The following is a 26910-nucleotide window of genomic DNA, read 5'->3' as shown; positions in this document are numbered from 1 at the left end:
GGTATCCATATCACCAGGGATCGTGGCAGATTCCTGGAGCTGAACTTGGCCAGAGTGCTAACTCAGTTCTGCGATGGCACGAACGGGTGGCAGGGACTGCCCCTGACGATCATGGACAGGGCAGCCTGTTTAAAATGATTACACTGCCTAAATTGCTGCATGTCCTACAGAACACCCCCTTCTGTATTCTGGAGGCCTACTTAGATAAAAAGGCAGTACGCTCCATACCTTACTCTGGGATGGAGTCACCCGAGAATAGCTTTGAAGGCCCTGTACAGATCCGTGTACAACAGTGGCCTTGCACTCCCGGATATCAGAGGGTTATCACAGGGCCTTGCACTCCCGGATATAAGAAGGTGGTTAATTATTGGGGTCATAGCCCCTACTCTGAGTCAATTTACAGGATAGAGAGGAGGGCCATAGCGGGAGAGTCATAAATTCATTATGTCTACGGAAAGAATCATAGATGTCAGCTGCCAGGACCGATTAGGACCACTTTGGGGGCTTGGGATGGTGCTATGGCTGCCCTGGGCTGGATGGGGTGACTCACTCGGGCTACCCCCTCTGGAATGGTACCATGTTGCCCACAACGGTTAGGCTCATGGGTTTCTGAGATTGGGAGCGAACTGGGATCAAAACTCTTGGGGATATGGTCGTGGGAGATGGCTTTGTACGCTTTGAGACACTGCAACAGGAATATGCCCTGGCTGAGATGCAGCAGCTCTGATACTTCCAACTGACACATGCCCTAAGGAGAGACAGAGTGTTAGAGGCAGCCCTTGTGCACTATGTTCATTTAGAGACCTTGGTTTTAGTAGATGAACTTACCTAGCAGACATTTTCCTGGCTGACTTGCACAATCATAAATAATAAGCCTGATATACTGGGGAGGCTGGGGGAGAGGTGGGAGGCAGATGTGGGACCCTTAGAGGATGTTGATTGGCAGGCTGCATTGATGCACCATGGAGAGGTAGCCATCAGGACCACGTTCCACCTTATCCAGTTCAAAATACTGCATAGGTTCTATTATCAGAGCTCCCACCTCCATAAAATGGGTCAGGCAGAGAGTCCCTTGTGCCTTCGCAGTGCTACAGAAGGGGGTGCCTTCCTGCATATGATCTGGGGGTGTTCAGGGGATACACGATATTGTGAATCCATTACTACTGAACTAGAGGAGGTGGTGGGCACTGTTGTTCCCAAGATGCCTCAATTTATCATGCAAGGCATATCTAATGATGTGGACATCCCCAGGAAGCAACTGCAGTTCTGTGTGGAGGGCTTTGTTGTTGCCAAAGGCAGATCTTGCCAGCCTCTGTGGGGAGCACTATTCCAACATGAGAAATGTGTAGGGAAGGCATGAATCATTGCATGGGGGTGGATAGGGTGGTGTATGACAACAGGGGCTGCCTTAAGCATTTTGAAAAAAATCTGGAGGAACTGTAGAACGTACCACAGCCTCATGGTTGATTCAGATGTTATATCAGGTGATGAGATCCAAACTTGATACTGACCTCAGCAAGGTGGAGGGTGTCATGGACCCTGTGCTGAGATACTTGCTGGGAGCTGGTGAAGGACTCCTGCTTATTTGGGGGGCAGAAAAGGGGAGATAAAGATCATGATGTGGTGTTTTGGGCACCTGTCTGAGCATTTTGCGCATGTCCTTCTGTTTGTAAAAATGAATAAAATATATTTTTTTTAAAAAGAAAAGAAAGTGCAAGTGGCCTTTTTCGCCGACCAAATTTCAGGCTGCAACAATTAACCTAGTGACATTTTCAGGATAGTAATGCACTTCACCCACCAGGATGCCATTTCACAGTACTTAGATGCACCTACCATGCTATGTGAGAAGCTGTCTGATTTCTTTGAGGGCAAGATCACTAGCCTTGTTGAAGAACTGAAGACAACCACCTCAGGTTGTAACCCAGAGAATAGCTACATTGAGAGGGGTTATTAAAATCTCCATTTAAGATCTCGACAAGCTCTCTTTGTGAGTTTGCAACTATTTCTCTGGTTAAATCAGAACGGGCCGTCAGAGAGTGTAAATATGGCTACCAGATTATCTATGTCACCCCTGAAATTTGACCGCTAGCCTGAGGGTCATAAACCCTTATTCAAACCATCTTCTTAAAAGTTCAATTCAATCTGTTATTGCACCTTCCTGCTGAAAACAGGTCAGACGAATAGATCTGTACTGAGCACTTTCTGGCCTATTTCACTGTTACCAACTTGTCAAAGATGTTGGAGAAGTTCATTAATGAGCATCTATCCAAATAATGACCACAAGGCAAGTTGCTGCACCAATCCCAGTCAGGTCTCTATCCTTGCTTCAGTACAGAGTCAACTCTAGGGGAGGTAACAGATTCATTCAAGCTGGCTGTGGATCACTGGGAACAATCTGCGTTATTACTTGACTTATCCACGGCCTTTGACATGGGGTCTCATTCTATCCTTCTCCAAAGTGTAGAAAATATAGGAGTCAGTGGCTCTGTATTGGCTTGGATTAGCTCTTTTCTTGCCAACAGAGGCCAATCGGTCTGGATGCCACCATTTGCATCCGACCTTAAGCTGATAAAGGTCTGGGTCCCACAGGGCTTCACCTTGACCCCTGCTCTGTTTAATATCGATATGACCCCTGGGCTTCATTGGTGGAGTCCTTTGGTTTCCTGATAGTGTCATATGCTGATGACATGCAGCTCATTCTTACCACGGACAGTAACTCACTGGACGCTTTTAGCAGGTTTGAGAACTGCCTGATGCCTGTCTTTCAGTGGATGTGGACTAGCAACTTAAAATGCAATTCTAGTAAAATAATTTTTTTGCTATTTGGCTCACTCCCTTCTATTTATGATGGGGATTGCTGGCCTTGTTATATTCCTCATCCCCCTGCCCCTCTACAGTAGTCCATAACTTAGGGGTTAAGATTGACTGTCAACTATTCTTTGGTCCACGGATGGCGTCCATGGTGGGTTCCTGTTTTGGACTATTGAGTTGATCACATAATTTTTACATTTACTCTCTGCCCAGACTCAAAAAACGGTTATACATGCTCTCATTACAGCTCGTCTTGATTACGCCAACACTCTCCACATGGGACTTCCCGCATTGCTGTGGAGGAGGCTACAGCTGGTCTAAAACGCAGCTGCTCAGTTTATATTAAAAGTTCCTAGCCAGACGCACATCCGCTCATATCTAAAGGAACTTCACTGGTTGCCCATCAATGAAAGAATTTTATGTAAAGGTAAAGAGCTTGCAAGGTATATAGAGTATGTAGAGAGCTTTCTACCAGATAGGTCCTATATATCTTTCTGCAAGGATCACCCATTATCACTCTGCAAGAACCCTCGGCTCTTCTGGTGCAAAGCTGGCCACAGTACCAAGAATTAGGAGAAAGAGAACTTATCTTGTGGCCCGGGCTTGCAATGCTCTTCCTCCGGACTTGCGGGCGCTGAGGGATAAAAATTGCTTTATGCGCAAGCTCAAAATCTGGCTTTTTCAATCAGCTTTTCATTAATTCAGTTGTGTAATAACTGTTTAACCTGTCCTAGTGCCAGGACACTCTTGGAGTAGCGTGCCCTTTACAAATCTTGATTGAATGATTGAGGTTAATTTAGTGATTTTTTGTGGTTCACCCTGCAAGGGACTGTGGCTGTTGCTTGACCAGGGCTCACACCCCAGTCAACCAACAATCCAATTTCTCACAGGGTTAGTGTGTTCTCAGGGTGAAATGAAAATCAAAAGTTACTTCATGCTTTGGGTCTGTGTAGACATCTCCCTAAAGAGGCCCAGGTGAGATCAAAAACGTTATTTTCCACCTCTGCTTAAGAAAGGGCTAACAAAATGCTTCAAAGTTATTTCCTGCTTAGTTTTTCAAATCTGGCTTCATGGCAAAATTAGATTTTTGATAACTTAAACAGAAAAATACCTTTATAAAAATATACTTTAGGATGCCTGAGCCAGAACTGGCTTAAAACCAGTTCTTCCCCTCATCACACCTCCTAAACGTCAATCCATCTCTTTGGCTGGGGGTGTTACCAACTTTGGTTCAGAGGACAATGGCTTGCCTCTAAGGCCAGTGAAGGCTAATGGGTGTTATCTGCTGACCATTTAGCAGGGATTAGCTATCCAGGAGTGGAAAGTAGCAGTTAGCAGAACACAGTGCAGCTTTCTTATTACCTCTTTTGACTTTGAGATTTCCGGAGATGGGAGTTTCTCCTAATTATTTCCAGGCCCCTCTTAGGCAGTCAGTCTCTAGTTACAGTAGGGGGGATGAGCATTTCTGCTACCTATCACACCTCCAGAGCTGGAATACATATCCTTTGTTGGGGGCGTTAACTCAGGCTCAGAGGACAACGTCTTGCCTTGGGACCTGAAGAAAGGCTGATGGATGTTACCCTTTTAATGCTTAGCTGGGAACAGCTAGCAGAACAAAGGGCAGATTTAGCACTACCTATTTTGACTTGGATATGACAAAGAGAGCTTCTCCAATTTACCCTCAAGACCCTCCGAAACAGTAAGGCCACAGCCACCATAGAAAGAAAGACCACTTTTGACCATGCCAGGTAGGGGAGTGGCAAAGAAGCTGAGGTCACCCCACCAAGTGGCAGCTAGGTCCTGCCATGTTAAAACGGATGATCCTGTGTAATTTTGCAGTAAGGCAAATACAGTGTGCCATAAAAGGATGTGAGGGCTGCAATACATTTGTTAGAACTGAGTGTCAGATTTTCTTCAGTCACTGGCTACAGCACATGAGAAGCCTTCCACCTCAACCATCACTTCCCAAGAACATCCCTTGATACAGGAAGACTCAATCTAACGAAGACAGTCCTGCTGGAAGAAGAATCTTGACTTTTGACTCCTGTTAGAAGAAAATGACTCATACAAGGACTCGAGTACTCCTGAACCCTCCTGGCACCTAGGAACTAGAACTACTCTTCAAAAGTCAGGTGGTTGGCCTCCTATTAACCTGCTTCAAGGAAACAATAAGGAGAAGGACTCTCGGCTTCACGAGGACCCATCTGACTAAAGAGGACTAGACCTGGCTTGATAGGGACTGGGTACCCAGAAACCTGCCCTTAGGAATTTGAGGCCTGTAGGAGCTTGAGGCTGCATGACTGACCAGAAGATGGTTTCCCAGCAGTTGAAAACTACATCGGAAGTTAAAACCTTTGACTAGGACAATCTGTGTGGTATATTCAAAATCTCCTTCGTGACCAGTCTGAAATTGTGCTTACGTCCTGGTTTACAACAAACTGTTGGTTTTCCACAGTACTTGACTTCTATGTGCTTTTTGCATTACATTAAGAAATCTCTATCCCCTTCAAGTATTATGATGATCTTGGGTTTATTTCTGCTTATTGACATTTTTCTCTGTTTTTTTCTACATTGGTATGGGAATTTTATTGTGTTGTGTTCTTTACTTTAAAAAGTGTTGGCACTGCAAGAAGCTAGCACCCACATCTATGGGAATCGCTGGTACATATGGAATAGCTACGAGGGGCTGAACAGAGATTCTCTCAGAACTGTGTTTTGACTTACCGAGAGTGTTTTTCTGATTTTTGTAGGGGTGCAACCTCCCAAATTATTAATCCCATTTTTAACAACAGGCAAGGGCAGATAAGTAGCCTACCCAGGTAGACAAGACCTGCTGAGTTGCTCAAACTGGTGGCGACCAGCAAAAGGAAGTTATGTGAGAAACATTCAAGTGTAAACATGGTAGTCTCTCAGTGAGAAGCATTAAGACACAGAAGAGACCATGAGGTCCACTCAATATTAATCAGCAACTTTAAAAGGACAATAAGGTGACTAGCTTCATGAGTACCTAATCCACTCCAAGTAAGTAGGCTTTAAAGTAGAAAGTAGAAAGCACCAATTTATAAGCAGACCACCCTTCGGTCCATGAACACATTTGGTTTAATCTACCAAACCCTGTAACAAATCACATTATCAGCAAGTTAGCAGAAAAATAGTTCAGTAGAAGCAAAACTGTTAAAACTGCAGATAGTCACAGACAAAATGGTAGCCTAGCACTAAGTACTAGCCACCACACAACAAACAGGATTGACAGGAAATGGAAAGGTCACACAGAAGATACTGAAGCAGAATCTTTCATGGTGATAATCAAAGTTATAAATGTCTACGCTCAGAACACCCATGCTGAGATAATTAAACTTAAAATGGGAGGAATCAGTAGCAGCATCCAAAAGAAATGGAAGAGAGAGTTGGGAGGGGAAATAGGATATGGTGGATCCTGCTCACAGAGGCAGAGAATCAAAGAGAAGATCACAGTATGTTAGACCTGGCATCCTTGGCGTGGTCTCTCCTGTCTAGTTTTGCCTCTGCTTCCCATGTTTTGACAGTGTGCTGGACTCTGTTTTTGCTGTTTTTAATACTCTGGACACTTTACCACTGCTGACCAGTGCTAAAGTGCAAATGCTCCCTGTATAAAATGTATATGTAACTGGCTTTTCAAAATTGCCACATTTGATTTACTAGTAAGTCCCTAATACAATGCACTAGTGGTGCCCAGGGCCTGTAAATCAAATGGTACTATAGTGGGCCTGCAGCACTGATTGTGCCACCCACATAAGTAGCTCTGTGAAACCGACTCAGACCTGCCACTGCAGTGTCTGCAGTTTTAAATTGCCAATTTGAATTGGCCAGTGTACCCACTTGCCAAGCCCAAACCTTCCCTTTTTTATACATGTAAGGCACCCCTAAGGTATGCCCTAGGTAGCCGCAGGGTGCAGTGTATGTTAAAGGTGGGACATGTACTGATGTGTTTTACATGTCCTAAGAGTGATATACTCCCAAATTCGGTTTTCACTGTTGCAAGGCCTAGCTCTCTCCTAGGTTAACATGTGGGTGCCTTTAAATGTCTTTTAAGCGCAGTTTCCCTTTGAGAGCAGATAGAAAAATAGAGTTTTGTGTCTCTAAACTCACAATTTAAAAATACTTATTTTGGTAAAGTTTATTTTTAAATTGCCATTTTGAAAATGCCACTTTTAGAAGGTGGGCATTTTCTTGCTTAAACCATTCTGTGACTCTGCCTGCTTGTGTATTCCCTGTCTGTGACAGACTGACAGTTGGGCTGTTTGTGAATCTCTCTTAGACAGTGACACAACGGGAGCTGGGGTATAGCCTGCGTATCCTGATGGGACATCTGGGCTAGAGTGGAGGGAGAAGTGGTCACTTACACCTGAATGGGCTGTGCCTGCCCTCAAACAGTGCAGTCTCCAACCCCCTGGTGTGAGTCTGGAGCTAGGTCTGGGCAAGGCAGGATCTTGTGAACAACTGAGACTTTCCTTTGAAGTGAGCCTACTTCAAAGGCAGAAAGGGTATAAGTAGTGGATCAAAAACCCCAGATTGTTAGATTACTTTCTGGAATCAAGAGGAACCTCTGCCAAGAAGAAGAGATGGAAGAGGAGTACTGCCCCTTTGCCTGTGACAGTGCTTTGCTGGGTTGGCCTGCAGTTGCTGCTTCTGCCTGAGAGTGGACAAAGACTGGACTTTGTGGTATGTTCCTGCTTGTGAAGAATCTCCAAGGGCTTGGACTGAGCTTGCCTTCTGTTTTGAAGTCTCAGGACCATCAAAGACTTCCTCTGCCAACACCTGGACTCTCTCCTGAGACTACTACCCCGCCACGTGGTGCCCTATCCAGTCCCTGGGCCCTTGGGAGGTGAAGTTGGCAGAACAAGGATTGAAATCCACGCACAGAACACCGTGCTGGGACACTTTCGAAGCACCACCTGCAACGTGGCTGAAAACTGATGCGACACCCGCTTTGCAAATAAAATCGACATTCCACCTGCATTGCGACTGGAAAAACGACACAACACCAGCTTGCGGCTGCTGATAACGACGCAAACCCCATGCAGCGCGGTTTTCCAACACTGTGCAACAGGATTTCTCACGCATCATCGCTGAGTGTCAAAAATCAATGCAAGCCTGCGTGGATCCCAGCTGCAATGTCCAGAAATCGACGCAGAAAAGCAGTGCATCGCTTACCTGACTGAAGAAGAAACGACGCACAGCCTCACTTGCAAGTAAGGAATCAACGCATTACTGACTTTTTTGACTCACGCTCGCCTGTGCGGCTTTATTTTTGACACAAACCAGGTACATTGTGTAAAATCAATGTTTTCATTGTGTTCTTTGGAGTAAGACTCTTATTCTTTTGAAAATTCATATCTTGTCATATGTATGTTGGATTTTTTTTGATTTGGATAAATATTACCCGTTTTTCTAAACTGGTGTGGTGTCCATTTTGTAGTGTTTTCAGTGTATTACTGTGTGTGTGTTGGTACAAATTCTTTACATATTGCCTTTGAGCTAAGCATGACTGCTTGTGCCAAGCTACCAAGGGGGTGAGCAGGGGTTATCTTAAATGTGTATCTCCATTGCCCTGACTACAGTGAGGGTCCCTGCTTGGAAAGACTGCAAACTGACTGCCAACCAGAAACCCCATTTCTACCACAGTACACAAGATAATAGTGTGTTTCTTTGGCATGCCTAAGAAGAGGAAGGAGAAAATCTGGAAGTTTCTGGAACAATTGCTCCAGAAGCTCCTAGAAATTTTATCACTCCATTATAGAACCTCCAAAAAGTCCACAAGGCCTATCCGAGGAGCTCTAGTGAAGCCAACATACCTTGTCCAACAATGAAATGTTTTCAAACAGGCCTGCAAGCCCTCTTAGATTTTAATGGCAGCCAAGACAAATTAAAGTAGGACAGACATTGAATATACATCTAGGCAGAATAGTCAAGAAACACTACACACAACAAGAAACAGATTTTTGTTGAAATGGGACATGAGGTACAGCCTTCTTGAATAGGGCAGTATGGTAGTGCTGATGGATCATAAAACCACAGCTTTCCTGATGTCTGCCAATTTATCAGAATGCCCTGGAACAGGGAAAGATTGCAGTGGATATCTTGGGCCCATGGGAGATTCAGTAAGCACGCAGACCAGCACCACCTTTCAAAGAGGACACAATGTCATAAAGAGACATTGCAAAGAACCACCATATGACGTACACATGGGAAATGTTTTGCTGACCTATCAACAGGCCTACAAGGCTCGAGGACCAAAGGGAAGGCTGAAAAGAGTAAAGAGATGAAAAGGACAGGACTGAAATTATTATGCCCTGGTGCTGGGACCTGGGATCCAAACATATGACTTTCCCAAGTATTATTCTAGCTACTTCTGTGACTAAAGGACAGTTGCTGAAATGACTGCTAGAAAAATGACATCGACCCAACATGTAATTAAGGTACGGCTGGGAAAGAATCGAGAGCCCTTGGAGCCACTTCACTTCCCATAGGATTCAGACACTTGAACATTTAGCATGTAAGACATATTGGAAGGGAGATGAAATAGTGCAAGGTGTGAAGATGGGAAAAAAGGCAGGAGACTTGTAGAAGCAATGGGAAAATAATAACAAAACACACCAAACTTTGGCACTACCTATGCAAGGTGAAAGTAACCAATATAAATGATTAAGATGGTGGGGATGAGTGGAAGGTCACAAACCAGAAATATGTGATTTATGCAAATTCATTATCTATGGGACAGGCACAATTCAGGCAAGGACTGTACCCTTGGAAACATTGCCAAGGTTGCCATGTGACATCCCTGCATTGCCTCTCTGTCCCTCTCAAGATACTCTGCACCACCCATTGTGCATTCCACAAATTGGAGCCCCCCCCCCCCCCCCTATTTCATGTTTTCTAAACAAAATCCCAACAATACCTTTCCCAAGATCCTGAAATCACCCTCTGGCAGGTCTCTATAGGAACCTCACTACAATACCACCAGACAGTGTGCCCTACCTTTTCCAGCTTCAACTGTTTATGGTCTGCCAGACAATTATGTGAGCATCACTAGAGAGAGGCTTTGGCTCCACCCACATGTTGGGAGCCAGGAGTACATGTTTTGATTAGTCAGACGTTGTGTGCTTTGCCCTCCACACAGCTGAGATCAATTTGTGTATTTATCTAGCTGCTTGAGCTTGAACTTTCAGAGACACACACATAACCTTGTAATGCTATTAAAGTGTCTTAAATAACCAGATAATGTATGGTATTTTTCTCTGGCACCAGCACAGGTGGGATCAGGACAGCTATTAACCTACATGGATATTTAGGTTAGCCTTAACAGTGCAACAGTCACCTGACCATTTAACCTTCACCAATATTATTCTACAGTGCTTTGCTTCCACATAAATACACATCCATTCATATGCTTTTTACTTGTAATGCTTCACACTACCATAATCATTCATTTAAAGCCAGGTCTTTTGGATTGCCAATGCTTGTTGCTAATGAAAGGCAACGCAGACCCAGCTCTTTACACCATTACCATTTTCAAAACCCCCTTCTCTCTTTTTCAGTGTCAAAAATACCACTTCTGAAGTCAACTTGCCACGCTACAAATTTCGAACGTAAGTGAATATGCGTCAGCACAATAACAAGGGAACTCAAGCCCAGCCAAGTACTGAGCGATGTGACAATAATGAAAAACCATGAGGACTGGAGACTACATCTGTACTTTCAGGAGAAGACACACAGTAATTCCAACTCATTCAAGAAATTTCTCTGTAAAATGATACATGAAGTAGTGGTCCTAGAGAGAATCTCAGCTAGAAACACAGGAAGGATTCATATTTGGGCACAACACATAACACTCCTGTCTAGCCCCGGAAACAGTTCACAAAAGAAGCCCTGATATGTTTTAATGTCTGTCCCAAATTCACTGAACCGAACAAAAAAAGTTTCTGCCGACCTTTTCTATGTGGACCTTGAAGAGGTTCTCTGCTGAAAAATTATTTAAAAAAAGAATAATTTAAATTTCATGTAAAAAAATTGTTGGGACTACTGTATAGAAAAACGTAATACATTTTATTGGCATTTCCAACACAATATATATTATGGCGTGGTAAAGAAGTTTGATCTTTAAGTGGGTGTCAGGAGAATAGGGGTCACCTACCAGGAAAACGTAAGCTGATAAACATTTAAAGTTGTGATAAGGTAAAAGGACGGTCCAAATTTGACCAGGCAAAAAGGGCGAATCCAGGATGCTGTACCTCTCTGAGGAATTATCCCCATGATAACTTTCAAGGAATGGAGCATTTAAAGGCACAATTTTCAAACTGTTGTCAAACTGCTTTTTTCTCTTAAAGAGCAGTGCCGATGGTTCTCTTATGACATATTGCAGTACTGTTTTGGTATGCCAAATATGTCTAATACTTTCCAGTTTGGGCCGACAGGCAGGCCCTTGGAAACGTTGGTAAAACTGAGATAGAAGGTGTATTTTGTTGAATTGCACTAATGATTGGTTAAAATGAAATTGCTTTTACAAGCATTGCAAATAATGTATGTACCTAATATACACCATTATGAAAAAAATACATTGGAGCAGACACACACAGTCCTACTTCAGTATCCGGGAAGAAGGGTGATTTAAACATTTCAACACAAATTATTTTTAAGAAAATGCTATGCGTAATGCAGTTTTGTCATTCTGTTGCCACATATAAAAGTGACCCATCTTTTGCACACAGAATGCATCCTCTGAGTTCCAATACAGTTCTTGTTCTGAAGTATGGTGGCAGACTTCTTTTCCAAGGATGGAGTTAGAAATTGTTGAAGTAGTCGCAAATACGTATAGACATTGAAAAATAATTGGACATATCAATATATGAGCCCTGAAGAAGCTTGGTAGAAGAAGCAGCAATGAGAATTCTGATGTGGCAATAACAGGTCTAAAGATGACAACAGTTTAATTAACCAGTTATGGCAAGCATAACATTTTGTGAATATTTTCCCAACATAAAATTAAATTGTCCTTGTTTAGAAACATAATCGTAGTACAGTAAATTAGCTCTTACCTGATTGGAATGATACTTATAATGCCAATGACAAATGATAATAGGAAACAGAACCCGCTGAACCATTCCAGTGTATCTTGATAAATCATGTTGTAGACTGTCGAAGAGACTACTCCTGAGACTGTTAATGATAACTGTAGCACAACAAAGATTTTCCCTGTGAAGAAGATGGATAGACATGGACAGGTATTATTTAGAGCAGTGTTTCCCAAACTGTGGGTCACAAGCTGATTATTGGTGGTTAGGGAAAGTCCAAGCAATAAATAAAAATTACTTTAAATGCTCTTTATCTTGTCACATTTGCTGTGCTTTAACTTCAGTGGTCAAATGTCACACTATGGCCCTCATTTTGAACACAGCGGTTTTCACCGCCGTGTTCAGGCTGGAGGTCTTTCTAACGACCGCCAGCCCCCCTGGGATCCTGTCGGCCGTATTACAAACATTCTGCTGGGCCAGCGGGCGGAAACATTGTTTCTGCCTGCCAGCCCAGCAGAATGCCTGGCCGGGCCGCCTTCAATGCCTCTGAGCGGCGGGTGCAGCTGCACCCGTCGCGCAGATCACTGCCCGTAAATCGGGCAGTGACCTGCACGATGGGGCACTGCACATGGGCCCCTGCACTGCCCATGCCAAGTGCATGGGCAGTGCAGGGGCCCCCAAGGGGGCCTGGGAGCACCCTTTCTGTCGCTTCCCCGCCAGGGAAAGGCTGGGGGAATTGGGATCATTATCCAAGGGGCAGCAGCGCTGCCCAGTAGGATAATGATGCCGTCCACCGCCAGGCCGCCTGTCGGAGGCAGCCTGGCGGTGTAGGAGGGCAGCCGATGGCGGCCCTTCCTTTCATCATTATATGGCGGTGTTGGCCGCCATGCTGGATGGTGGGATTTCCCGCTACCGCCGGCATGGCACCCCACACCACCATGATCATAATGAGGGCTTATGTCTTCTAACAATCTACTGTTTATTCACTTTTCTTTCTCTGACTGCAAAGTGAAAAGAGTTTTTAAAGTCAATTATGTGACAACTTTAGGATGTTGTTTTTTGCAATGCACAACAAAATGTGTTTTCAGCAGGTAGCAAATAAAAAATGAAGCACATTTTTTGTAATTCTGAAGTGCACAGGAAACAGAGATTTTAATAGGATCAAAACAAATAAGGCCACTTTCATTGGTGACAAACAAATTATAAATATTGACAGAAACCTCATTTCCATACATCATCATTTGTGTGCTATATAGTTTTATCAGTAAAACTGTAGGTCTGTGCAAACTTAGGGGGCTTTTCAATTGAAAATATTCTATCTCTAAATGACAGTGCGCTACAACACAATGCTTTAGTTACATAGAAAGTCACCCTCGTCTCCATTAAAGGTAGGTGGGTCACAAATGTTTGTTGTTCTCAAAAGTTGATCCTGGTTTGAAAAAGTTTGAGAACCACTTAGAGCAAATATGAAATGGACGGAGTCTCGTTCACCTATGTTTGACCTTGATGCCATAGAAAGAGTTGAGGGCAAGGGGTTGAAGAGTAGGTGTCATCAGGATAGACGTATATGCAAGACAACTTCCAAATGCATATAATAAGGAAAATAATATTGCTTATGTCACTTGCTTCATAGAGGCGCACTCAAACGAACATCTTAAAATCTGATGATTCTTCTCACAAGTTAGTAACATTTCATTCACTATATCACTTTCTTTCTGCTCGAGCACTCAACTTACTTTTCAAAGGGGAAGTGTTGGGTACTTATTAGCCTAAAAGCTAGCGCGGGTCAAAGTGCCGAGCAGGGGTAAATCCCACCTAGTTTTCCGATTCTGATTCTTTTCTAGGTTAAAATGTATTTATATTTCTTTGATACAGTCCATAAAACAAGGTAAAAAGAAATGAAAATTCCTAAAACGTAAACTCTATTGTCAACGTCCTCGTTACAATTTGCTTCCTTTCGTTGGCTCTACTTTGCTTCTGCAGCCAGCCATTGATCTATATCATCGAGTTTAATGTTTGATGTCTTACACAAGCACCATCTTTCCAAGCTCTACCCAATCATCTCGATAGCACGTTGTACATCGTATAAGGCATTTGTTAATCAATTAGTGGTTACGAACCAGAATCAATTCCTGCCGCTCTATGATGGGACCAGAGATGTGCAAACAATATATTGGCTGCGACACATTCTGCCCACACTAATAAAGTCGCACTTTATTCTGTAAATATCATACATGGGACACAATGTACTATCAAAATATATCATTTTCACTTTATTAACAACTAACTGATCCAGAAATTCACACCAACAATGACGCGTTAAAAATCCAGCTGACACAAGTATCATTTCCAAATCTTCAGGACTTTTCCAAGACTTACTGAGGTGTAACATTTTTTTGATATTTAGGTGTTTATAATAGCTTGTGAGAAATGCAGGATCGTAGCCCTTTGTAATGGCTCAGTGACAGTCCAATAAACTGTTATTCTAGAATCTCATATTTTACATATCTGTGAGGTTACAATAAATATAATGTAATGTCATTAATACTGTGTGCATCAAAAACTGTTCTCAGCTCTTCAAAGCACCTAAATATGTACTATCATGCATCGAAAATGTGGATGATATCCAACTGTTGTATGAACAAATGATATCTCACTAGAGAAACCAATAGATCTTAGAAAGCCTCTAGCGTTTTGAGGCAGAAGCTTGTTCGATGATATGTCCCATTTCGTATCCGGCTGCCTGTTGTAGTAATAACCGGCCAATGATATGAAGTCCATCTGCAGCTCATAAATCCTCCTACTGCTTTTGCTTGGAAGGGGTACTAAGATGGCCACCAAGGATTAATTGTAACATCCAAGTGTGAGACTGCATTACAGCTAGAAGATATAACTATAGCATTTGACAACATTGACAACAACTTTTTTCATGTTTTCTTTTCTGAAGATGTCAAAAAAGGATCCCTTCTGATTCCATTTTTACCTGAATACCTGTGCTGTGCATATCTCCTCAGGTGATATTACAACATTGCCAACATCACTAAGTAATTGGCTCCGTACAGCGGTTGGATGTTTCAAATGTTCTTTTTATTGTACGTTTCAAGTCATGGTATAGGTATTTTCATACCTATGTGGACATTCAGGTTTCCTTCAAACTCAACAGTTGTCTCTTTCGAACACACACCTTATGGCATTCTGGATGGCGCACTAAGAGCATCAGGAAAATTCAACCTTTCCACTCCTCACTCACCACAGATGGAAATACACTTCCCACCTTTGGTGCCATGGAATTAGTCACATATGCTGGCCTTTATAGTTTGCATTTCTCTCAGTGCAGCAAGTAATTATGCACTGTCTATAAATGTAATATTCCTTTTCCTTGGGCTATTGCTCTCCTGTGATTTTCATAGGGTTCTTTTTAATTAATTTACCACAGCCAGCTTCACAGGCGCTGTTGAAAGCTTCCTCAATGTGTCTAGTTACTACTCTGTTTGTGATAAGAATTACATCGTTATATCACTATGAAGCCGCATAAAAGCTACGCATGCAGTGAATAAGGTGCACAAACTTTTTTTTCTGGTAACCTTCACTTCTACGGAATATTACCAACTTCTCCAAATAATAAAGTTTTATATTTCCTTCATGCATGTGGGAATGTTTTTTCAACAATTTAAGTTGCAAGCTGTAAACGTGCAAATAAACATTCTGCATACATTACAATTGTCCATAGAAAAAAAAAATAGCAAATGAGAAAGTCGCAGGGATGAAGCTTGCATACATTTGCCATTGTGCATAGAAAAAAAACTCAGCAAAAGATGGATGTATAGAAAAAAGCACATAACGTTTTCCATCATGCAAGGTTTTTATTTTAAAAAACTCAGCAAAAGATAACGTTGTATAGAAAATGTCTACATAACTTTTCCCACCACTCATTTTTAAAATGTTTTAATACTTTTCTGCATCGTAATACTAACGAATGTCGAAGCAGATTACATATCACTCATTGAATATATATAATATAATACGTTCATCTTCTAAGCATTGAAAAACAAAAAAATACAGTGCGCAGTTTTCGTCACTCCATTTTACAATTTATTCATACACTGTGGGCAGACGTTTTTTTTCTTGTTGGTTAAAGTACACATGGCCCATGACTCTTTTTCATCTTACTACTACTATTCAGCACCATGACTATCATTATTATCAGCAAGCCCCGAGCTTGTGCCATTTCCGTGCTGCCTGTTTTAGCTCCCAGAGCTCTGATCGTGTTTTCTTCAGCTTCTGCCTAATGAGTAATCTCAGCCCCACAGCTTGTGGCAATGGGACCTTACTGGATAACCAAGCCATTGCTATTAATCGCCTGGCTTATATCTTGGCCAGGTGGATGAATCTGCACTCCACTCTGCTCTTCCTTGTGTGCACTATAATGCCAGGGGAGACTGGGACCCATTACAGTGCATACCTTCTATATCCGTGACTGAAGTCAACTGCATTGCTGCATTACAAAAAGAGGCTCCCTGGGCGATGCCGCACCAAGTGGTAGAAATTAGTATTTTCATCATTGCACTTGGGACATCTAGAACTAGGGCCCAGATTTATGAAAAGTGGTGCTGCACCTAGTGCAGCGCCACTTTTATTGTACCCCTTAGCACCCCCTTAATGCCACCAAATACGGCGCACCATGGCAGTAGTCAGGGGGACTAGCGTCATAATTTTTTACGCTAGTCCGGCGCTTTGCAGGACTAGCATAAAAAATGATGACGTTACTTGTGCAAAGCACCCAGAGGCCATTGAACACAATGAGAGCTTCTTTGTAACACCTGACCTTAGCAGGCATTAAAAAATGCTGATAAAAATAGCGCAAAGGAATCTCATAGACTGTGCCATTTTTACAGCCCCCCTAATGCCGGAACACCCTCCTTGCATACATTATGACTGGCGCAGGCAAAGTTTGGTGCATGGGGTTACAAAGTGTAAATATGCCGTGGCGTGTTTGCCCTTCCAACGGCACAGTAGCGTAACAAAAAATGACGCTAATGTGGCGTTGGAATGGGGCTAGGCCACCATAAATCTGGGCCTAGGGATCATGTACATTCTGGCTACCTGACTAGGCTTCAGGTATGTCTGATACAGATATATGAACAGCAGAAACTGGAATCACACTTTTCTAGACATGCAGGCCACATTTTCTGGCCCATATTTATACTTCTTTAGCGCCGCATTTGCGTCATTTTCTGACGCAAAAGTGGTGCAAACTGTGAAAATATAATTGTATTTTGTAACTTTGCGCCGCTTTTGCGTGAAAAACAATGCAAATGCGGCACTAAAAAAGTATAAATATGGGCCTCTGTTCCTCCATCCCAGTCATCTTCTGCAAATTCATGGTTTAGGTCTGTTTCCCACTTCATCTTAATCTCGCGCAGCTCTGCACAAAACATGCTCTAACTGACCATGTATAACTCAGTCACCACAACCTTTTTTTAGCCAGCGAAAGAATCAGTTTGAAAACCTTATGCACTAAGGGCTGGGTATTCACAACCCTGGTGTGACATAAGATGCTAGCCAAATGGCCATGCATTACAAATGGTCTTACAGAAGGTCACAGGTGAGCCTAGTCTCCTTGAATGTAAGGAGCTGGCTTCAAATAAATGTCCTACTGCTAGGATTCTTGCATCCGTCCACAACACCTCACTGGTTTTTTAACTCCACAGTCTAAACCCTAGTAGGCACCGTAACAGCAGTTCCTCTTAGGAGTGGAACACATCTCCACTAGCAGATGCATGCTGCTTCTACCAGTTTAAGAAGAGTTAGTTTGCTTCAGCTGTCAGCCCAAATGAAGAATGTCAGGGATCGTTTGCTAGCGCCCCATCAGTGTATTTCATCTGCTCACTCTTATCCAGTTTAGCCAGTGTGCTACTTAGCATCAGTTGTGCTGCGAAAAAGTAATGTTCAAAGTTTCGAACTCCCAGTCAGCCCTCAGCAAGCTGAAGCATAAACTTCTGCAGTGCAAACCTTTGCCTCCCAAAGTTCCATATCAAATCAATTAGAAGGGTCTACAATGCTCATAGGAGCAAGTCGAAGCGACCCCCCTCCAAGTTTGTGAAGTAATACAAAGGACGGAGGAGCATCTCCATCTTACGGCAACACACCCTGCATTGGAAGGCTCTCTAACACATTTCTCCCACTAAGTCTCTCGCACAGATGTCTACATCTGCATGGTAAACATTAACGTCAGATATTTTAAAGTATCTTGTGCCAATTTTTGATGTGCATAAACAGATAAGACAATAACATTGCCTTGTTGTGAGGGGAAGCCATACATGACTTGTTCCAGTTAACAGTTAGCCCAGACATTGTAGCAAAGTCTTCATGTACATTGACCCCTAGAGACAGGCCAAGCAGCAGGTCTCACAAAAACAGATGAATGTTGTGTACATAAATAGGAAAAGAATGTAGCATGCCATATATCTTCCCACCTTTGTGGGTGGTTCCTCCATCATACTCGGCAAGTCAGTGACTCCATGTAACAGGCAAAGAAGAGGTAGACAGTTGGCAACTTTGTCACATGCCCTGTTGTACCTTCCAACTTTCAGACATTATTTACTTTTTCCGGACATGAGCTGTTGGTTCACTGTATAGTAGTTTGATCCATTGTGTTTTAAATGGACAAATTCCATGGCCTGCAGCACTCCGTACACCATTCCAGGGGGTTAAAGGCTTTTTCAGTATCTAGTGGGGCTACGGAGGACATCCAGCACTGTTGAGGGAGACTGTCAAGATTGCGAAACAATCTTCTGAAGTTTGGCGATGTACTGTGGCCCGAGATACACCCTCTCTGTTCAAGGTGTGTCAGGGATAGAAGAGCCTTTTGTAGTTTACTTGCAGTTGTTTTTGTCAGTATTTCATGGACCATGTTCAACATCAATAATGATACGATGATCTACAAAGGCGGCTGCTATCAGGACTGGGGATCACCACAGCTTCCGTTGCCAGAGGATGCAGTCAACTCCTTCCTAGTGAGGACTGTAGATAGGCAAAAGATGGGGTGGAGGCAATTGTTTAAATATGCTATAAAACACGGATGAGAGGCCAGTTATAAATATGTTTATATATGCTATAAAACATGGATGGGAGGCCAGTTATACCAGAGTATTCCTTCCAGGTATCAATCTTGACGTACTTGAGAATTCCACCTGAGTGAACGTCTAGAGACAGGACAGGCAGCAAGGTCCCCACCAGAGAAGCAATAAAATCCACTGGTCACATCCAGGTAGTGTTGAGGTAGAAGGAGTAGTAGTCCACAAAGATTATTTTAATATTGTCTTATGTGTATCACATCTCACCATCAGTAGTCTTCACTCGAGCTAGTTGGTAGCCTGATTTCTCTCCCTCGTGCACCCTCGGCGTGTTTTCCCTGACATCTAGCCATGTTTTTATTTGTAGTAGCATAGCATGATCCTCTCACAGTATGCCACATGAGCTGTTGCTATGTTAAGATCATGAACCAGCCTAATCTCAATATCTCTTAGGACTTTCTCCTGTGCTAGCACTTCTTTGGAGAAGGAAGCTCAAATGCATAATCGGGTGGGACTGGCCTATAGGGCATTCAAGCAGTGTCCAATGTGCTGATCTGACAGGTCAGTGTGTGGGCTGTTTTTTGGCTGCTTGTGGGCCTGTTTTATGGTCGGCCAAGCTGGTTTTTTATTGTTAATTTCCCAGCTAATAAATCAAATATTGCCGGCAGCAAGATCGAATCCATGCAGTCTTCCAAACCTTGCAAAACTCCTGTACAGCATGTCTTTACAAATTCAAACCTGCTCCAATTTGCAGACATGTGCAGCTTTTTTAGCGAGCTAATTCACTTATGGGGGCCACTTTTATTTTGATGCCAAAGCCTATTTTCTGTCCAAGTCAGACCCTCTGTATAATCACTTGGCTACTATCTTGAAAGTCCTCAATTCAATCCCTTTGCTCTCACTCAACCAGCATTTTCCTCAAAGTAATTCACTGTGGTATAAAATACAATGCCTTTAAACAATGGGTCTTGCACTATTGTGGGGTTGCAATTTGTGTGATAAAATATTAGAGAGACATGTACCTCAAACCACTGAAAGGTGGTGAAAGAGAGTGATCAGACATTGTCATACTTAGGTACTCCACATTGCAGAACCTAGCCACAAGCTGTTATTCAGTTCAGATGAGTTCATCTGCTGTTATTTGGGTGATGGGGGCAAACAGGAGGTCTGCGATGAAGTCCTCCATAGTTGAATCAATCCTTGGAGATCTTGTGTCACAGACAGTGGTCTGTTTATTTGGGAAATTTAGCTAAACAGCATTTCGGAGTGCAACCACCTCTACTCAGTCTTTGGTTGCCTCAAATAGGGTTGGTCTCCTGTACCTTCTCCTGTGCTTGGCATTTTTCAGTCCTCGCTATTGCCACAGTTGAATTATGTAATATGATTGTACTGGACTCCTCTGCTCCTAGGGAAGGTCACCACTCCGCATCTAGTGAAAAGGAGGAGGTGGTGGAACTCCTTTCAATAGAGTCCCCAGGCTAGATAGTCATCTTTGTGAAGACACTTCTCTTTCCCAGTCAGCAGACTAGGCCCCCTCGTTCAACTGCTCTCCTCGATTTTCTATGCAGTTTTAATACAAGTTGAGCTGTGTCTGCCCCCTATCTGTCAGTTGATGCACCCTTTTCTCATTGGCCTTAATCCTGGCGTCTGCCCCGCAATCCCAACATCATCCTCCACCCCAAGCTTCAGTGTTACTTGAGCGCCCCAGTCAAACAACCTACTGGTTGTGTGTTCTAAGTTCCATATCCGTCTGCAAGAGAATCATAGGGGCATATTTAAGAGCCCCCAGCGCCATTCTAACGCCACATTAGCATCATTTTTTTTAATGCTAATGTGGCATTAGAAGGCCAAAAACACCACACCATATTTACAAAGTGGCGCAATGCATGCATTGTGCCACTTTGTAACCCTTTGTGCTACATTATGCCTACCCCAGGCATAATGTATGCAAAGGGGGCGTTCTCCCATTAGGGGGCCGAAAAAATGGCATAAGGAAATCTAAAATATTTTCTTGTGTCATTTTTGTCGACACTTTTAACGCCTGCTCAGAGCAGGCATTAAAAGGGGGCATGCCATTTAATACAACGGGCCCCTATGTACTCTGCAGGAGTAGCACTAGTCCTGCAGAATACATCAATAGCGTTGAAACAAATTAAGGTATTGCACCCTACCCTCCGGCATGGTGTGCCGTATTTTAAATACAACACACACATGGTGGTGGTAGGGTGGCGCTAAGGGGTGCAAGGAATATTTCTTAAATATGCCCCATAGTGTCCGGTAACAAGTGGTCTTCCTTTTCACAGCAGACTCCACACCAATAAATCCTTCATCAATACCATGTGGAAGCCAGCTCTTAGTCTGCAATCCATTCACCAGTCACTATTTCAGGTAAAGGTCAGTCAGGCCCTGATTTGTTACAGTAGCTCTCTATTATAATCTTGCACAAGTCAGTTGTTCGGATCTCATCTCACTACTGCACTCTAACAGCAGTGTGCACTCATTAATAGGAGTGGGTACGGATGTGGGGATTCACTCACTCGCACAACACCATCGTGGTTGTCCCAGGTCTCAGTCTTTGGGCTCAAGTAGATCTGCCGCCTGCTATGCTAGTAAGCCAGGAGGGCCTCCAGCTGTCCCTAACTTCATGTTGACTCTGGCCTGCAAGATGGCTTCTGACTTAATCCAGCTCAGATACATTCACCACCACGCCTCTCCAGGTGACTGAATGCCATCCTGGGTTCAGGAATTTTGCTCCCCTTGGGTAAACAAGCTTGATGCCAATGCCACGTTCGAAGGTCTGCTATCAATCTACAGCTTATCTCCTCAAGGATGCCATTTCAGGAGCTGTGCCAGCCCCAATGGCCTAACCCAATTCTCCATTTTGAAAGGGTGTGATCAGAATGAAATGATATGGTTATTCGGTGAAAATGATCCTACAATAAACAGAAAAAGTTTGCTTGGGCAAATCAAATTTGGGGGAGGTATTTACTACGGTTTTGCATGCTCGCTTGTGTGATGCAATGCATTCTGTCAATGTACTTACCATTATGGAAGCCTGAGGATTCTGCGCACCGAACAACCTTTAGAAAAGTTAGGCTGTATACTAAAAGATGTGGGAACTTTGCAAACCTTACTGGCACCAAAATACATTTAAACCCCTAATTATGACCTGTATCTCAAGGCATACTTTTTTGCTGAAATTATATTTTCCTGTTGAAGTGAGTTTATTCTCCTTTTGATCTAAATTTCTCAGTCATGTACCTCTTGTTCCAGTACCTTTATAATATGTACATATTTAAATTTAGAAACCTCTTCACATAAGACTTTAATATGAAACCAGGCAGCATTTTAGTTTTACAAGGTTAACAAAGACTCTAACCACTTCACACTTGAATAAATGTAGATTTCGGAATTTAAGACATACTATTTACGAAACCAAGGTCATCAGATATGAGAACTCTGTTAAATTTGTTAAAAATTGCAGACCAGTTAAGTGTCTGTTGTTGAATACCAATTGTGGACAATACCCATACGTACAGCGGGCTTTGGGTCACTCCGTTCATTACCATTGGTTTGCCTTCTCGTCAATCTCATTTGCTTGCTTCTCATTTGATAATTTATCTTCCCCTTCTTGAGTTTGTCCCTCCGCTAGAACAGAGCTTCTTAACAGTCCTTTTGACTGGTTAACATACATCCTGCCACTACCAAAATCCATACATAAAAGGGAGTGCTAAGGTGGTCCAAAGAGATTTCTTTGAGTGTTCAAAAAATCCAGTAATACTAGAACATTTCTTGTAAGTCTTATTGTATAAAAATAGAGTCAACGCGTTTCATCCCCTACACAGGACTTCATGAGGGTTCTGTATTCACTTTTTTACTGTTTCTATGATGATTCTTCTTCTATAGCACGTCAAACAATGCCCATGTTTCCTTTTCGGCAGTGGAACCTGTGTATGTTGCAAAGAAGGATGCTATATCTCCTTTACGCGGATCTTCCCCTATTCTTCCCAAAATATATTTACCTATAATTTTTGATTGGAAATAGATGGAAGAGAAATTAACAGAGAGTAGATGCACCTATATTTATCCTGTGAATATCTATCTATAAAAGTAATACATCGGTATTCCACTGTGAGTCTCCCAATCCGCTGGTAACCTAAAATCCAGAGTGTATCTTAGATACGGGTACTGCCTATAATTTGGAAGATCATACCTTGTTTTATTCATGCAATTCATTGTTTGTAATCACAGAGGTTTTATCTGGGGGTCACAAAGGCTATGTTGTTCACAAGCTGTAAATGGGTGTGAGGAAGGAGGCACCTTCAGATCAGAGTGCTGCCCCCATTAAAAACAGTATACGTGCAATCATCTGCACATGCACCAACTGTTAAATTTAGCACATGCCCAGCAGACAGACGAGGAGCTGGGAAAAGAACACTGATCTGTGATTCTACATGCTTTCTTTCACTTGAACCACTGAAGGTGCCCCTAAAGACCACACTCAATGAGTGTGAGTCCAGTCTCCCTGCCCTTCAGTGTCCAGATTGCAGAGTACAGGCACAAAGCCTGATTTTAGAAAGGGCCATGGATGGTGGACCTCACCCCATTGGGAGTAGGGTCAAATGAGCATTCCTGGAACTCTCTGTGCCACCTCCAAGAAGGTGCTCTCTGTTAGGTGAGTTAAACGTAATCACACTCCCTGGTGGCGCACTTAAAGTCAAAGTCCTCTGGTCATATTTAGTTATACGCCTGTTTGGGATCCACAGAACATCTCCAAGGGCAGATAGATCCCCTCATTTAAAATGGAGCACACTGTATTCAAATGAGCAAGTACCCTCTTTTCAATGCATGCCCACGTTCTATGTAAGGGAAGGAACCATATGGCCATCTTCTACTATCTGCGCCTCCTGCACGCCACACCCCTGCAGGTACATTAGCACATGAAGACCTGGAGAGGACAATGAGCCCCCGACATCCATTTACACGTGTAGCACTTGGTCCTACACTCCATAGGTATGTAAATGAACCTCAATTAATCTAATCAAGTGTTTAAGAAAGTATGTAAATTAGGCACACATGATAAGATTAGTCACAGATGGGATAAAGTTACAATTACTGACATTATACCTTTTAAAGCGACTCTGAAATCAGAACTGTGCTGGCTTTAGAAGTGTGATACCCCTTGCCCCTTTTACCATTTGACCACAGGTTTGCTTCTCTTTTAAACTGGAATAAATGAGAAGCTACACCTTCAGTCAATATATAAAAAGTTGTTCTTAGAAAGCAACCAATTTGCCAGCATTGTACATTAAAACACACATACACATTGTTGACAATTAAAAGTTATTTCTAAACAAGCTAACCTCCAGGTACTTTGGTTCTCTTTCAGCGCTGTTGACAGTATTTACAGTAAGAATATTTGGCCAACATTTAGAAATATCTCCAAGAGAAAAACATTTGTTTTTAAAATCCACAATATGATATTGCACGTGACCATAAACAACAATTTTAGCACGGTACATTAGTACACTATCCATTCCTCCATATGTAACATAAAAACAAAGATAAGGGCACTCACCATAAGAGGAACCCTTGACTAGCTTTGAAAGTGAAGATCTGATGGTAGGATGTGGAATTATGGAAAACAGCATCACAGCGCGAGCTAAAGAGAAGGGTAAAATTATGACAGTCACTTAATTGTTCATAGCATGAAAAAGATGACAATGCACAATCTGTGTTTTGTAAAATTGTGTATACTTGTTGGTCTTTCTCACGGCAGCAAGACTAAAGGCCTCATTACAAAAATTGGTGGTCGGAGGACCGCCAACCCAGCAGTGGGGGTCGAATCGCCACACTCCAGGCAGTCCAACCGCCACATTACGACCCTGGCAGTCGGACCGCCAGGGGACTGCCCTCCCTGCCAGGAACTTGGCGGCAATAAGTTTGGCGCCACTGTGCTGATCATGACTCCAGTTTCCACCAGGCTTTCATGGTGTGGACCCTGCCATGAAAAGGTTGGCAGAAACGCAGTGATGGGGGCCACGGGGGGTGCCTGCACTGCATAACCATGCCGTGGGCAGTGCAGGGGCCCCCTTCCCAGCACCCTTGGAATGCGAACTGTCTGCTACAGAAGACAGTGAGCATTCCGAGGGAGGTGGGGGCACCCTCTGTGTGATGAGGCCAATGCCGCCGCACGGTTTCCACTGGGCTGACTGGCAGAAACTTCTGATCTCAGAGGTTTCCACCAGTCGGCCCAGTGGAAACCTCGCAATAGGCATGGGGGAAGACCACCAGCTCTGTGGCGGTCTCCTTTCCACTGGGCTGACAGGCCGACAGACGGCCTGCTAGCCTCGTAATGAGGCCCTAAGATTCTTAATTTAATTATACTCCTTAATTTTCTGTAATGTACTTGTAGGTTTGTTAGCATGTATACATATAAGTAATGGTGTCTAGTAGTATGTTTAAGATATTGGATCTTTTTACTGTCATTGCTTTTCAGGAAATGACTTCCAATGGAAAGACTAAGCGTATTACCAAACATTATGGTTGCAAAGTATATAACTAATAAATGTATACTTTTATTCCTGAAGATCATGTTACAAGGGATATATTTTGGTTAACATTAACTACTTTTCTTTTTCTGTCTTCTAGACTTATACATATTTAGGGCCTGATTTAGAACTCTGTGGACAGGTTACTCCGTCACAATGGTGACAGATATCCTGTTTGCCAAAATCTAAATCCACAGGATAGTGGTTCACCAACCTTTTGACTCTTGAACACCCTTACTGAATCACTACTGGAAGCCGGGGACCCCCAAGCATGTGTACGACTTAAATGTCAAACATTAAAAACAGTAGTTCACAAAAAATACACGAGTAAACACCAAACATATACTCAAATTACTAAAGATATCATTATTTTATATTGAAAAAATATGCAAAAATCGAAAAATTGTAATGGGAAGGTTAGCGCTGCATTTTGCGACCAACTTTCCAATGTTTGGTTTTATTTAGGAAAGATGAATCCTTGGGGCAGATTCTAGATTTCCCTAGCAATTTCTGATCAATGTTTTAGGTACATAAGGGCTGAGAAAGCTTTTTCACATAAATATGTGGTGGAGAAAGGAAGTAAAGCCATAAGGACCTCTCATCTCTCCATAGCCTCTCCGTCACATGTAACTAATTTGTTTAATAGCACTTCTCATACCAGTGTAGGGTGTCGGAGCACTTTACAGGGGACTACAAGGTGTAGGATTCACATGTGATCCACACTGGTAGGATTTTCTAAGAGTGCTTGGTCTGGACAAACTGGATTTAGAACATAACACAGTGGTTAGTGTTGACTTTAATAAAAGGAATGTATTTCTACACAAACTAGCCTTTTTTAGCAGCATAAGGAAAATGAAGAATTGGGAAAAAACACAACTTTCTAATTTGAGCCATGAAGTTTGCATGTCACTCTTTGATGGGAGTTCATAGGTCACTGTGCTAGATACAGACTGCACAGTAACAAAATAATCTCTGTGACAAAAGCAGTAATGCACTGTGCTATGCACATAAAATACTATTCTTTACATGATACATGTTCTTTGCAGCAGGCAAAGCTCCTTTAGATAAGTCTAAACTGCCACTAGACAAAACTCCCATCTCTCTCCAGCAGGTCCATTAATCAACAGAGATATCTTGATGCTTTTATTTTGCCCAAAAGATGCTGGATGTGCAAGGAACTTTACATTGCTTTTACAACTGCTGCACAAAAGAAGCAATAATTATAAAAACATGCATGTGTTTCTTTCAGAGTCCAAAGCTAGAGAAGTGCCTTCCTGCTGGCCCAGGCCTGTGGACCCCCCAGGAATGTGTGTCAGACCCCTGAGGGGCCACAGGCCGGGAACCGCTGCCATAGGACAAAATGGGATTTAGATTTCGGTGGACTGAATATCTGTCACCTTTGTGATGAAGTAACCAACCCAC

At 42.8% G+C, this 26910-nt stretch overlaps 1 protein-coding gene across 1 annotated transcript in view; it reads right to left on the bottom strand.

Moving 5' to 3' along the window:
- LOC138299895 (solute carrier family 46 member 2-like) overlaps positions 1 to 26910 on the bottom strand; it is a 140597-nt gene that overhangs the window by 25856 nt on the left and 87831 nt on the right. Inside the window, exons 2-3 of the mRNA XM_069238596.1 lie at positions 24516 to 24599; positions 11886 to 12042 (exon numbers count right to left, since the gene is read on the bottom strand). Coding sequence (XP_069094697.1) covers positions 11886 to 12042; positions 24516 to 24599 — 241 coding nt within the window. The remainder of the gene's footprint in view (positions 1 to 11885; positions 12043 to 24515; positions 24600 to 26910) is intronic.

The sequence above is a fragment of the Pleurodeles waltl genome, chromosome 1_2 (assembly GCF_031143425.1).
Source record: "Pleurodeles waltl isolate 20211129_DDA chromosome 1_2, aPleWal1.hap1.20221129, whole genome shotgun sequence".
NCBI lineage: Eukaryota > Metazoa > Chordata > Amphibia > Caudata > Salamandridae > Pleurodeles > Pleurodeles waltl.
This window is presented reverse-complemented; position numbering and strand designations above follow the sequence as displayed.